The sequence below is a fragment of the Wasmannia auropunctata genome, unplaced genomic scaffold (assembly GCF_000956235.1).
Source record: "Wasmannia auropunctata unplaced genomic scaffold, wasmannia.A_1.0 LD336035.1, whole genome shotgun sequence".
Lineage (NCBI taxonomy): Eukaryota > Metazoa > Arthropoda > Insecta > Hymenoptera > Formicidae > Wasmannia > Wasmannia auropunctata.
The window spans coordinates 1078913-1092058 of NW_012026855.1; the positions used below are offsets into that span (position 1 = coordinate 1078913).

The 13146-nt window shown below is 35.6% G+C and overlaps 2 protein-coding genes across 8 annotated transcripts in view; one reads left to right on the top strand and one right to left on the bottom strand.

Annotated features, from left to right (window-relative positions):
• Positions 1 to 8173, bottom strand: part of LOC105452255 (solute carrier family 22 member 21-like) — a 25432-nt gene extending 17259 nt beyond the window's left edge. Inside the window, exons 1-2 of one of the 5 annotated variants that reach the window (XM_011693212.1) lie at positions 7916 to 7988; positions 2983 to 3377 (exon numbers count right to left, since the gene is read on the bottom strand). In XM_011693212.1, coding sequence (XP_011691514.1) covers positions 2983 to 2996 — 14 coding nt within the window. In that variant the 5' untranslated portion in view covers positions 2997 to 3377; positions 7916 to 7988. Of the gene's footprint in view, positions 1 to 2689; positions 2754 to 2982; positions 4161 to 7915; positions 7991 to 8081 lie in introns of those variants that run through there. The other 4 variants (XM_011693214.1, XM_011693218.1, XM_011693211.1 and 1 more) reach the window with 4 other exon arrangements.
• On the top strand, positions 7987 to 12962 carry LOC105452253. Of its 3 annotated transcripts, XM_011693207.1 has the most exons (9): positions 7987 to 8077; positions 8173 to 8396; positions 9130 to 9225; positions 9500 to 9548; positions 9636 to 9720; positions 9802 to 9930; positions 10041 to 10226; positions 10305 to 10486; positions 10570 to 12962. In XM_011693207.1, the coding sequence occupies exons 1-9, from the start codon at positions 8008 to 8010 to the stop codon at positions 12693 to 12695; spliced, it is 3147 nt and encodes a 1048-aa protein (XP_011691509.1). In that variant the 5' UTR covers positions 7987 to 8007; the 3' UTR covers positions 12696 to 12962. The 3 variants fall into 3 exon arrangements, with proteins under 3 accessions (XP_011691509.1, XP_011691510.1, XP_011691511.1); XM_011693208.1 differs by lacking the exons at positions 7987 to 8077; positions 8173 to 8396 and adding an exon at positions 8737 to 9039 and having other exon boundaries at positions 9130 to 9548; XM_011693209.1 differs by lacking the exons at positions 7987 to 8077; positions 8173 to 8396 and adding an exon at positions 8737 to 8995 and having other exon boundaries at positions 9130 to 9548.
• The last annotated feature ends 184 nt before the right edge of the window (positions 12963 to 13146 follow it).

Consider the following 13146-nt stretch of genomic DNA (forward strand, 5'->3'; position numbering starts at 1 on the left):
TACTAGAGAGATAACAATAATGCTTCGGTTGAGGCAACCACATATATGAAGATATTCTAACCGAATATTATTTATCCTAAGCACTACGGTAGTGACAACCGTACTGATGAGCATACCTTAACAGATGAATGCCATGTAACATCAATATAACTTAAATTCACATGCATTTCTTTTCCAAATATAGAGAATATTGTTGTAACATTCACAGCAATTTTTTCCGTGTACATTTCGATTGTACATTTTGTAATGAAATTCAATTTCTCTTCTCCAACAAAAGAAAGTCTCGGAAGATTATCATCATTCATCGTAAAAATTTTCCATTTTCATTTTTTGTCTATCTAAACCTAAAAGTATTTCTCAAATATATTGCAAATTTAATAAAATTGAAATTAAATAAAAAAATAAGTCTCTAATCATCTGAATTATTCGATAAGCTTAAAAAAAAAGTCACTCGTTTTTCGACATTTTCAACGCAAAGAGTATTGATAACGTCTCGACATTTTTGTTAAGAAAACAGAAATTCGCGAAATCTCTTCTTGTAATGTCCAAATTATTTGGGAAATTTTATTAATAAAGTCACACGCCAGTGTGTCTGACGCTCGCGCGCCACTCTGTATAACGCTTTTGCATATACTAATATACATAAGTATTGACCTGGACATTATCTTAACGACGCGCAACTCAGTTGCTGAACTTGGTTCAATGTGTACTTGCCGCTCTCCGCATTTGAATATTTAACTTGCATTTCATGCAAAACTAACATACATCGATATTGATGACTCTAACTGTATATATAGCGAGTTTATGAATATATTGATAAGAACGAGATATTGTTAATCGCTTTATATATACACATGGAAGCCGGATTTCAAATTTATAATTGTCGCCTCTTTACGTTATAATAATGCCCAGCATCATCGAGCAAGCGTGTTAGCGGGAGAGTGTTTTTCGCATGTATTTGGCAAAATTGGTTTTGATATTTTTAACTTTGTAAAATTATGCCAGGAAAACACCGACATAATAATTGGTGTGCAACCGGTCAATTTCATGATATGTTTATTCGTTTACATTTCAGCGCACGCAGTTCGATGCCCCTCTTTGATATTTTTACCACTCAGCTACGCACTGTTCCGCATCTGTTCGTATCGCCGTATAAAGTTACAATCCCGTTAAATACGTTAAATTTAGAAATTGGCCGAAACACTCCATTCTCCACGTATGTACATACCACTTCGAAAATGTTACACAATATTTTTAATTTAAATTTAATTTAATAATATATGTCGACAGTTCTTTCTTTATATAGTGACTCACGAAACTGATCAAATGTACAACAATTACTTACGACTAACTGATTCGAGGAAAATAATCGATGAAAGCGGCGAATTTTAGTATCAACATAATAAACGAATAAATAAATGTGCACAATATAGAGTTATCTTCGCTCACGAATTTTTTAAAAAAATGTATGTTATGATTTGGTCAATTTCGTGAGTCACTGTAACTCATAAATTTTGAAAAAAAATATTTTTTCAAAAGAAATTCATAACAATGGTACTTGTTTAATTACCATTTCGTGAATCACTGTAACTTATAAATTATTCATAAAATAATATTTCAGAATTATAAAATATAAAGATATTAAAATTTATATATGTATATATTTTAATATCGTTATATACAGGGTGTCTATAAAGTCTGTTCCCACCTCTATATTTTGAAAACGGTTCAAAATTATGAAAAATCGCGAAATATGTATTCAATCTTTTCGAAAGAATAACTCTTTTAAGAGGATTGGGGAAATTGTTCTACAAGAAGGTGTATGTATTTCGCGTTTTCATAATTTTGAACCGTTTTCAAAATATGTATACAGGTGAGAACAGACTTTATAGACATTCCGTGTGTGAGTGAATGAGTGCGTGCGTGCGTATGGTATGTGCGTGCGTGCGTGCGTGCGTGCATGCGTATGTGTATGTGCGTGCGTGCGTGCGTATGTATTTGCTTAAGCTTCTTCGCTTTATGAACTGACACCTATTTGGTTGCGATAACAAAATTACGTATGGCACGATAAAAATATTGACGACAATGCCAAAGCTTATCGTCAAACGAAGGCAGTTAACTTATCTATAAAATAAAAAAATACAATAAAACAAAGAAAAATGTCTAACAAAAAGTCGTAACCATGTTCGTCAAATATCTAGACATCACCTACTGCTAGTTTTATGTTTTATAAATTCTCTATTCTCTAAATTTATTATTATACTATTAACCCTAGACTACACACCATATTTGCCACCCAAAATCTACCACACTGGGTAAAATTTACCCGGCCTACCTATTTTGTTGCGTAACTTCGGTTCGAACGCATTAATTTAGAATTTTTTTAAATCTATACGCCAGTAATAAAAATGACTGAATGGATAGTAACACTCAAAGATCTTAAGGATATGAACAATTTGCAAAAATGTAAATCAGCTTTTATATCTTTTTCGAAAAAGGCTTAATTTTTCTTTTACATCGCAGTTCTTTTCAGAGGCGAATAAAAAAAAGTAAAGCATAGTTTCTAAAAAAACATGAGTGGTACTTTCGAAAGAAAAATACCTCATATGGCTTTACTTTAAAAAACATTTATTTGACCGAGTGAACTAGACCGATTGTCGAATTTTACGCGTGGCTGGAATGGCAGTACCAAGTGGAACGATGACGTGGCTTATGATGGAAAGTTGTAAAGGACACTTGTAAGTTTTTTCCCTCTCATATCGCGACTTCCCCTCTTCTTCAACCCTGTCGGAATGGCACGCACTTCAAAAATGGTTCGGGTAAATTTTACCCAAGTATGGTAGTCTCGAGTTAACCATAGCAAGCACATGTAGGAGAAAAGAAATAATCTCAAGCGGCGTCCAATAAACGGCTGGATGTAATCCTCTAATGAAAGCTTCGCAGAGGCACAAAGGATCGAGTGCTCTCACGAAGGACACTCACCTTCCGTAGCCCATGGTGGCACCGCGTAATCAGCACTCGATCGCGATCTTCCACTAATCCGTGTGCGAAAACCGGAGAAACTCGCGGGAGGAAAAGCGCCCGCGTGCGAAAGAACAGAAAACGACAGAAGGGCCGTCTCTCGCCGCGAAGCCGACGATTTTGTTCTACGTCCGCGTGTCGCGCAAATACTCGGAAACTTCGCCGGCCGTGCTTTAATCACACCACGCGCAGAAGAGTCTGTGCCGTAAGGGTGAGCTGAAGAAGTAGGAGGTGTGGGCGGATGATGTAGGCGATGATGGACGACGATGACGGACGATGACGAAAGTTGTGGCGCCTAAAGCTCGCCTTCAGCAGCGGAACGTTTTTCCCGCCGTCTCCCTTATCTGCCTCATTATCTGAAAGCCGGGTCAACAAACCGCACACGCGGGATGCAGCCGTGCCGTCTGCATCGGATTAATCGCGGATAGACCGCATCACGCACTCTTGGAAGATACACGCGTATATGTCTTGTAATTCGTAACATACATGTATAACGTTTCTCGGCGGTAACTATTAGAGTATTAGACGACTAACGGCAATACTACTTGAGGTTCGCTATCCACTTCTGCGTCACTCGCTGCGCACGTGATGGGTAAATTATCAGAAAATAACGCAAACTTCACTTGACAATCGCCTGACAAAGAGATCTGAGTCACATCAATACGTTGCTTTTTCTGCTCCGAACGCCCCGACGTGAGTCGAACAAAGCTGTTCGGTCGTCTGACACGTGATTCGCACGACGGAACGAATGATTATGCGATTACATCTGACATATTTAATTGATCTTCGAATGTGCTATCAAAAGAGCTCGTCATTAAAACAAAAACACACATGCATTGTTGCCCGGTTCAGAAAGCCGAAATCGAAACAGAATTTTAGATTTTACATTTTCTGATAAACCGAGCACACGTTATATTGCGGAATACAATATTATTTGCAATTCATTAACTCGCTACGGTTGTTTTCACGGCGAGAAGCCAATTTCGCAAAGCAATCATAGATGCGTAAAAATAATGATCTTTTTTTTGCAATCCCGAAATTAAACGGTTACATTTTTCATTTACATTTATATGACGTTCGCCATCCGCGTTCCTACATCTTGAATTTTATAACATGACGCCTATATCTATTGTATTTTGATTAACAATAAGATATACAAAAAATTATTCCCATGAAATACAACTTTTAATCAATCTTTTATTTAATATAAATTTTTCTGTTTTTTTTTTTTTTCAGAAATATATAGATTTTTTTTTATTGCTATGTGTGTGCGTTACATGTATCGCCTTTCGCTATTTCAAAAATGTAAGTAATATAACGAGAGCGACATCGTTGACAATTAGTATTGTGCATTTTTTTAGTAATTAATATTATACGTTTATTCATCTAGTAAATTTTTTTCCGCATACTTGCCCACGACACTGCGACTTGTTCACGTTCAAATAGTTTAACCCCAATTCACTCAACCAATTAAGTTAATTTACCCATCGTATAGTATTAATGTATATCTAGAGTTAAATATATCAATAAGTTTAATGAGAAAATATGTACATACACGAATATTCTTAATGACCAACACGTGACTCATTTACTATAAGATAATGTTTAATTCTTAACCCATGATATTGATCTATACTGCAAATGATGTATCTTCTTTCTTCTATTTCTATAATTTGCGAAATGTTATTTATAAGCACTTATCATTATCTTATCATTATCAAGACAACAGTTAAGGAAAATGTAGAACATCATAAGAAAACGAGATTATAACGTCGTGATTGAAAGATCTATTCGAAATGATAACTTTCTTAATTGATACACGTGTTTTAATAAATTACAGCAACGTACGTGTCTTTGTAAAAATTATTTCTTTTTCAATAGCCATAACTTATAAAAAACTTAAAAATAAAATGCTCTAAAAAAAAGAAAAATATTTGTTATTGTAATTGAATTATATTTTTACAAATGCACATAAAACATATAAAAGCATATTTCGTATCTTTACGATGCATAAAATAATACTTGCTACATTTTTCGTAAATATTAATGAAAAATACAATCATAAAAATTATTATTTCATGAACTACTATACATAATTACAATGCATTTTAGTAATATTTATAATGTTTATAATATCTGAATCCTACCTAAAAAAAGGCATCTTAAGTCGAGAACTCACATTTCTCAAAATTATTTGTTGCCATTTTTCTGTGATGCTGATTGATTATCTCACTATGCTTACTTCGTTGAGCGGCTGTCATTACATATTTTGACAGTTATTATGTGTATTGAGATTTGTTTTTTAATAATAAAATTCATTGGTCACTAATTAAATTCATTGATTTTTTATAAAATATTACATAAGTACATGTCCCTTCACCTTCGTATATTACACGGAATTTTCTTTTAAAATTTATCCTGAAAATCATGTTAAATGTGAGACAATATAGTATTATAAGTAAATTTTACTGTGCACTACAATAAATTTTACTGCAAAATCTTATTGTAGTGCACAGTAAAATTTGCCTAAATACTATATTATCTCATAATTAACATGATTTGCAGGGTAAATTTAAAAAAAAATTCTCTCCGTGTACATACATATGTAATTGTCAAATGCTGTGTCTAATTATTCGCTGTGATAATTAGACACAGCATGTAACAATTATGTGTGTAACACACGAAGGTGAAACGACACGTATGTAATATTTTACAAAAGACTGAAGAAGGCTTGATGTAAAGCCAAAACGATCGTCTGGCATTAATGTAATTTGCAAGTATTAAGTATTAAAGTGTCAAAGGTATCAAACCTTTGATACAGTATATTAAATATCACAAAAAATATTTTAAATTGAACAATAATATATTTCAGGCTCCGAGAATTAAAATTAAAAATAAATAATTGTAATGGATCAGGAACCAAGCAAGGTCTTCGTGCTAATTCGTTATATTCATATAAAAAATTATATTAATGCTACTTGCAGACGATCGTTTCGGCTTTACATCAAGTCCTCTTCAGTGGTCTTTTATAAAATATTACATACGTGTCGCTTTACCTTCGTGTGTTATATACATAATTGTCAGATGCGGTGTCTGATTATCACAGCAAATAATTAGACACAGCATCTGACAATTATGTATGTAACACACGAAGGTGAAGGGACACGTACTTATGTAATATTTTATAAAAGATGAATTTAATTCTCTTCGTTTCAAAACTTTTACACTTCTTTTTTTCCTTCTATCGCTATTTTATTCCTTTAATTCCTTTTTCTTAATCATTGTAAAAAACATATTTCGACATATCTGTTGATTACAAGAGATATTGTTAGCAGTATTATAATATTTTTTTATAATATTTTACTGATACCTGAAAGAAAAAAGTAAGACGAGAAATGAAAGTTATCGACTTAACATGCCTTTTTTTTAGATAGAAAGACATGAGATATATGTAAAAGATATATAAAAGCAATGAGATTTAATACAATATTTGTGCGCGCGCGTGTGTATGTGTGTGTGTATGTGTGTGATGTATTATATTTCAGGGATAGCGAACAAATGGGTCGCGCGAAGCGCGCGTTCTGTTTAGTTCTAGTTTATTATTAAAAAGAAAATTACAATGTATATATGTATGTATGTCTATATTTCAGATATTATCTTCGTAATATCCTGACATAATTCTTCAGAATTTTAAATTATAAAATATAAAATACATATATACAACATATATACGTACAGTGTATATATAAATAGTGGGTTCTTGTTCTTAAATCGCGCGGATTTGTTTAAATCTTCATAAATTTATTTCTCGTTAATTTTTGCGATAATTGCAAAATGATATAGGATTTTTCTAGTTAGTTTAACGTATTTGCTCTAACGATCCACGAGAAGTTATGCGGTCATTACCGGACGCCCGGTATATATTAATGTGCTAATATATATACATTTACATTTTTATATGAATTTATTTCCACTAAATTAACGCATTGAATTTGATTATAAAATTATGAAATGATAAATATATTGAGTAGAACGCTTAAGATATCAATCGAAGGCAATTTGACTTGTTGAATAAAAATAAAAGGAAGAACTAGAGCTAAACTGTAATAATTCATGATAAAAATATATCATAGCGATATTCAAACATCTAGATCGTATTTTGCATGCAGTCCAAATCGTAACAATTCTCAATTCTAATTAAACACGTATCTGAAAATAATCTCTTGTTAACTGCAGGCTACAAATATTCACTTTTAACGAAAGCTGTTCATCCATTAATATTCGTCGATCACTGATTTAATTGTCATCGCGGATTCTCGCTCGCGGCAAACACCTAAAATCTATAAATGCGATATTCTATGCGTGCTTCAAATCTCTATTATGCATATAATACATAGTTCTCAATACTATAATTAAACACGTATCTGAAAATAATCTTTCATTAACAGGTCATAAATTTTCATTTTTAACGAAAGCTGTTCATTCATTTTGTATTCGTCGATCACGTGTATTTTTTAATCGTCATTGCGGTTTTTCACGCTCGCGACAAATATCTGAATCGTATTACGTTATCCCTCAAATCTCAATTATATTTTTCAATTATAATTCAACACGTATCTGAAAATAATCTCACGAGCTTTCATTTTTAACAAAAACCGTTCATCCATCTTATACAATATTCTCGTCAATCACCGTGGTGGCGTGCTCCGAATTTAAGGTGGTTTTATATCGCTCAACGCCAACTAGATAGTGTGACGTTGTCACATAATCGTCACACAATCGCATATGTACAGCCTATGCAAAATGTTTTTATTGATTTACGCTTGTTTTTATTGAATTATCAGTCGGGTGGAGAGACTAACTTTTGACTGGGACTTGCTCGATAAAACCGTACCTTAATCACCATTGCTCCGTTTTTCAGACGACCCCTCGTGCCGGAATCACAAATGATTCCTCCCTCTCTAAAGCCTCTCACCCGGTGACGTCATGGGCGCAACAAAAGAAGATCAAATTTCCTACAATGCACACTTACGAGAGAGCGAGGGTAAATATAAACGTACGTGCGTGAAGGTAGGTATTTGTCAGTCGTCGTCGACTCGTTCGACTGGTGTGTACCGCTTCTCACCACCTCTCGCCGTTTTGTCGTCGCAGGCAGGATTTTGACAAACGCATACGGATACGCACAAACATTACGCACGTTTATTAACTCGCCGCGAGTGCCTGGGACATTATTGTTACACGAGATTATGGGTAAGATTATGGGAACGCCGAGATCATCATCCACCAACCGGAAGGAGAAGCCGCAGCGGAAGTTGCGACGGAAGAAGGAGCTCGACCGGATACACTTGAAGATCCTGCAGGCTAAGCAGAAGCTGGTAGGTCCTCACCCCGAGCGGAATGCCCGGTCTTAATGGCGCGACGCCGACGAGTCTCTCTCTCTCTCTTTCTCTCAAGGACGAGCACAAGGACACTTGCGAGGACGCGGCGCGGGCACTATCCGTGTACGCGTGGTTAGATCCGCCGAACGTCGCGCGTACTGCGAGCAATGCAGCACGATCGTTGCACAATGAGTTGCTCTCTGACTCACAATCGATTAGATATTTTACGTGAAAAAGGCGATACCGCCGCGCTACGCGACTATCGGCCAGCCGTTTTCAAAAAGCGCCGCGCTGGCTGGGGTAGAATAGGTGGCATGGAGTCGGAGACGCCGTAGCTTCCGCGCATAGTGTTAGGTTAGTGTCAACGTCAGGTGTTTACTGGTGCGTTGTTTACCGGACCTCGTGCAGCGATAATCTCTCCGTTTGCGCGGCTCGATGGAGACCATTAACACGCGTTACGCCGTCGGAGAGGCTTAGCTAAGACCGTGGTGCAGTCGTCGTAATAATCTCGTGGAACTACTCTCGTAATCCGCGAAACTATCGTGTTCGGGGAGAGAAAACTTTAGCGTGTACCAGACACCGGCGGAACTTTTACCGTGAGACTCTTAGATTATAGTTACTGCTTGGACGACGAAGAAATGTAATTTTGCACGGGCTATTTTTTTTTTTTTTTAATGTCTCGTACGACGTTATTCTCGTACGACTGAGATACAGTTGGAATTTGTTACAGGATAATGTTGGAAAGGGTGATAACAAAGCTGGACAGAAGAGGCAAGGCCGAGCGAGAATCTCCAGGAGACTTCTCCCGGAACTGAAGAGATCATCGGTATGTTCTTTTTGAAGACAGTGCATGCATCCCGTTCGTCTCTTCTCTTGTTTTCTCCAACGTGAAGAAGAAAAAAAGGGGGGAAGATGTATCGTGTAAGAAAGTGCATGCACCGTCTTCAAAGAGAACATACCACATGAAGCAGTGTTTAGACATAATAAATAATGAAAATATCATTGCAATACGAGGATTGGATAAGTGACCTTATATACGTGATATTTTCATTAAAATTATATTCATTATTTACGTTCTAAACACTGCTTTGTGATTTCAGGAAGCTGGCATATTTAGAAATGGTGTAAAGAGTAGAGACATCCATAGAGGTACTCGCATTGAAACTCATTTTGTAACGTTGACGAACACAATGAAATCCGTAAACAATTGTTTTAATCCGTTGTAATATCTTGCAGCAGAGATATTGGAAGATACAGTCCGTAAAGCCCGGCTAACGGCAGATGTACTGGGACTTCTCAATAGAGACACTCACGAATCCAAGTAAGCAAATCCACTAATTTAAACTCGATATGGCGCATCATTAGTGGACACACGAGCTTTTTAATGTGTTGTTTTATATAGACGTATAATGAAGATTCCAACACATGATAAAACTGCTAAACAATCGTCAAGTAAAGGTTATATGAAAGACAATTTGGAATTGACGCCATGTATTCCAGAGCAAAGCCCTGTTTTAGGAAAGAGACAAGGGTATGTTCATTGTTGCATATAGGATTTATATTTATACAAGATTTTTTTCACAAAAATGTAGAAAAGATATTTCATGTAAAGGTTGCACACATATATTATTAATGTTGCAGTCAAAATCAGAAGCCGTGTTTTGCTTGTAAAAAGAAAGGAGAGTTAAACATCTTAGACGAGTTAGATTTAAACGAAATTAAAAAACAAAATGTTAATGACGAATCAAGATATGTTCAAAAAGAGAACATATGTAAGCGAAGACTGTTCGAAAATGATAGAGAACAATTGGGAATTATTACTCCACAGTAAGTAAACAACAACATAGGTTATTATTAAGCCCAATAAGAACTGTATTACAGTGTAAAATAAAATATTTATTTTAGAATATTTGATATTATCGATCTTACGAAAGAAAGTAATGCTGTGGAAAGTAATGGCAAAGAAACAGAGCTAATACGTTCAAATAACAAGGATTCATTGCGTGACCCATTAAGTCGCTATACAGAATTTTGCAAAATGATTTCCGCCGAGAATTTTGATGTAGATATTCTACCAGATTGTCCAGGTATATTTACATATAATTGTAACCTAATTATTTACGACGTTATTTGATAATTTATTAATCCCTAACCATTATTTATATTTTAGATCCTGTTACAACAACAATGAAAAGATTAAGAAATACATACGCTGAATCTTTTCGTCAACAACTTTCACGTAGAAAGAATAAACGAGAATTGGAAAATGTGAAATCTGCATACTCTGTGGAACATCAAGCTTGTACATCTGCGGACATTTCGCAGTTGTCACCTGTCGAATTCGAAGTTCCTAAGTGTAACGAAAATCGCACTACCGCATCTCGCCTTCAAATAAAAATTCAATTTCAGAAAAATCCTGACTACGTTAGTCATCTTTTAAAAAATAAACGACTAGATAAAGATAATTCTTCGATTGACATTCCTGGTTATGAGAATTCGCGACGTATTGATAATTCGAAACACTTAGAAGCTTCGATGTTAAATAATTCTGTGTTAGAGAGACATTTTGCGAAAGATTATTCCCGTACGAAATTGCAGATCGCTGTTTCTGACAATTATACAACAAACGGTGTACCTCAAAAAAGTAGTAACGAAACAACAAATAAGTGTAATGTCAAGAATGTTAAACGAATACCTACCATTCTACATCGTGGCGACATTAATAAGTCTAATCACTTTGAACGGATAAACGACAATTATGCGAATGGCTTATATAAGAAATGTGAAACCAATCTATTTAGAGATTATAGAGATCCAAGCAACGGCATTGAAAAGCAATTATATGAAAATCCATTTGAAAATCGTCCTACACCTGCCACAGTGAACATGATGTTTGAGCAAACAAAAATACTGGAGCCACAAATTGACTCGGTGAAGATAAAAGATTCGCAAGATTCTCTAGTTGAACAGTTTGATATAAACATGTATCCCAACAAACATAGTGGAAGAAATGAATTTTACCAATACGGTGGTGATCCCCCGCGATCTTTCGAAGCTTCGAATAATACAAATGCGTACATTGAAAAACTGCCTCAACAGAAACAAATCTCATCAGACGTGAGGAAAAGAAATGTTTTTCATTCAAATAACTGTCATCCGATTAATAATTTTCAAGATGTAAGTTTTTCTAATTTCAATGTAGAGCCAACAAAACAATTTCCTCAACGAACTAAATTACATGTGTATGAGGTCGACAAGCAAGAGCTCAGAAAAAATATCCGCGATCAGAATCAAAATATCCTTGTCAATAATGTTAACGATAGAGCGATGCCAACGCAAATGTTAAACTTTCCCCAAAATGTTCAAACCGAAGAAAGATATGCGGAATTACGCCAGGAAAATCAACTTAGTAGAATAGACGTAGAGCGCACCAAGAATCAAGTTAATCAAAATGCGTATCATTGCAACGAACAGCATATTTATTCCGATTCTACCAATTGTCCACATAAATGTAAAGAACAAGCGAATTATTTTCGTAAAGAGACTGTTCAGCCTGAAAGTTTGCGCGACACGAGAGGCTACAATAACAGCGTAGGGAATTGCGTTAATTTATCTAGCACTGCGCGAAACGTACCGTTATCACTGATACAAAAGAATAATCTGTGCACGTATCCGAAAGTGGGCGACGATCGACATCGCGCAGTGCTGCTGCAAAACGTCACTGCTCAATCCGATTCTACCAATTGTCCACATAAATATTATAAAGAACAAGCGAATTATTTTCATAAAGAAACTGTTCAGCCTGAAAGTTTGCGCGGCACGAGAGACTACGATAACAGCGTAGGGAATTGCGTTAATTTACCTAGCACTACGCGAAAAGTACCGTTATCACTGATACAAAACAATAATCTGTGTACGTATCCGAAAGCGGTCGACGATCGACATCGCGTAGTGCTGCTGCAAAACGTCACTACTCAACCTGTAAAATATTTAGCTGTGGAAAACAGCTGTAATTCGAATCACGTCCAAAGAATTCCCGTGCATATAAGTGACAGAGGTGTTAGGATTGCGGAAAATGTCCCGTTAAAGGTAACAACTGTAATGGATTCGAGTACCCAAACGTTTCCGCAAGAAATTGCGACCGTAGTACCGTTGCAAACAAATAGTTTGCACATTGACGATTATGCAACACGTAGGACAAGTGATCAATCTTTCGCGAAGCGTTTAGATTCTGTGACTACGGTACTGTTTAATCCGGATTCACAATCTAATATTTGGTACGCTTCGAATTTGTGAATGTGTGGACACAAATTACACCGCAGTACACGCATACTTGATCGTAGCGTCACAGCACATCGATCATATTTCTTGCGGGAAGTATTATAGTTGCGAGAGAGATGCCATGTGCCTTCTCTTGCCATACATATAAACATTTGTTATTAAGATGAGAGTTATAAGTCTGCCCCCAGAAAGGCGAAGTTGTATCTACTTTATATAGGCTATATATTTTGTGGAGAGAAGGGAACCTCCTGGAAAGAAGTAATATATTTTTATAATGCCTTATGATATTTGTTAATAATTGATACACAAACATACACATATATGTGGTATATATACAGGGTGTCCGGTAATAACCGGATAATATCTCGTGGGCTGGTAGAGCAGATTAAACTGGATCGAAAAGTCCTCTACCATTTTGCAAAATTCGCAATTGTTAACGAGATATTAATTTTTGAAGATTGACAAA

What these genes read in the sequence shown, in the direction of transcription:
- LOC105452253 (XM_011693207.1), top strand. Translation starts at nt 8,008, where the DNA reads ATGGGCGCAACAAAAGAAGATCAAATTTCCTACAATGCACACTTACGA. An exon ending in GAGCGAGGGTAAATATAAAC is followed by an intron (nt 8,078 to 8,172) that starts GTACGTGCGTGA and finishes TTGTCGTCGCAG; the next exon opens with GCAGGATTTTGACAAACGCA. An exon ending in TTGGGAATTATTACTCCACA is followed by an intron (nt 10,227 to 10,304) that starts GTAAGTAAACAA and finishes TATTTATTTTAG; the next exon opens with AATATTTGATATTATCGATC.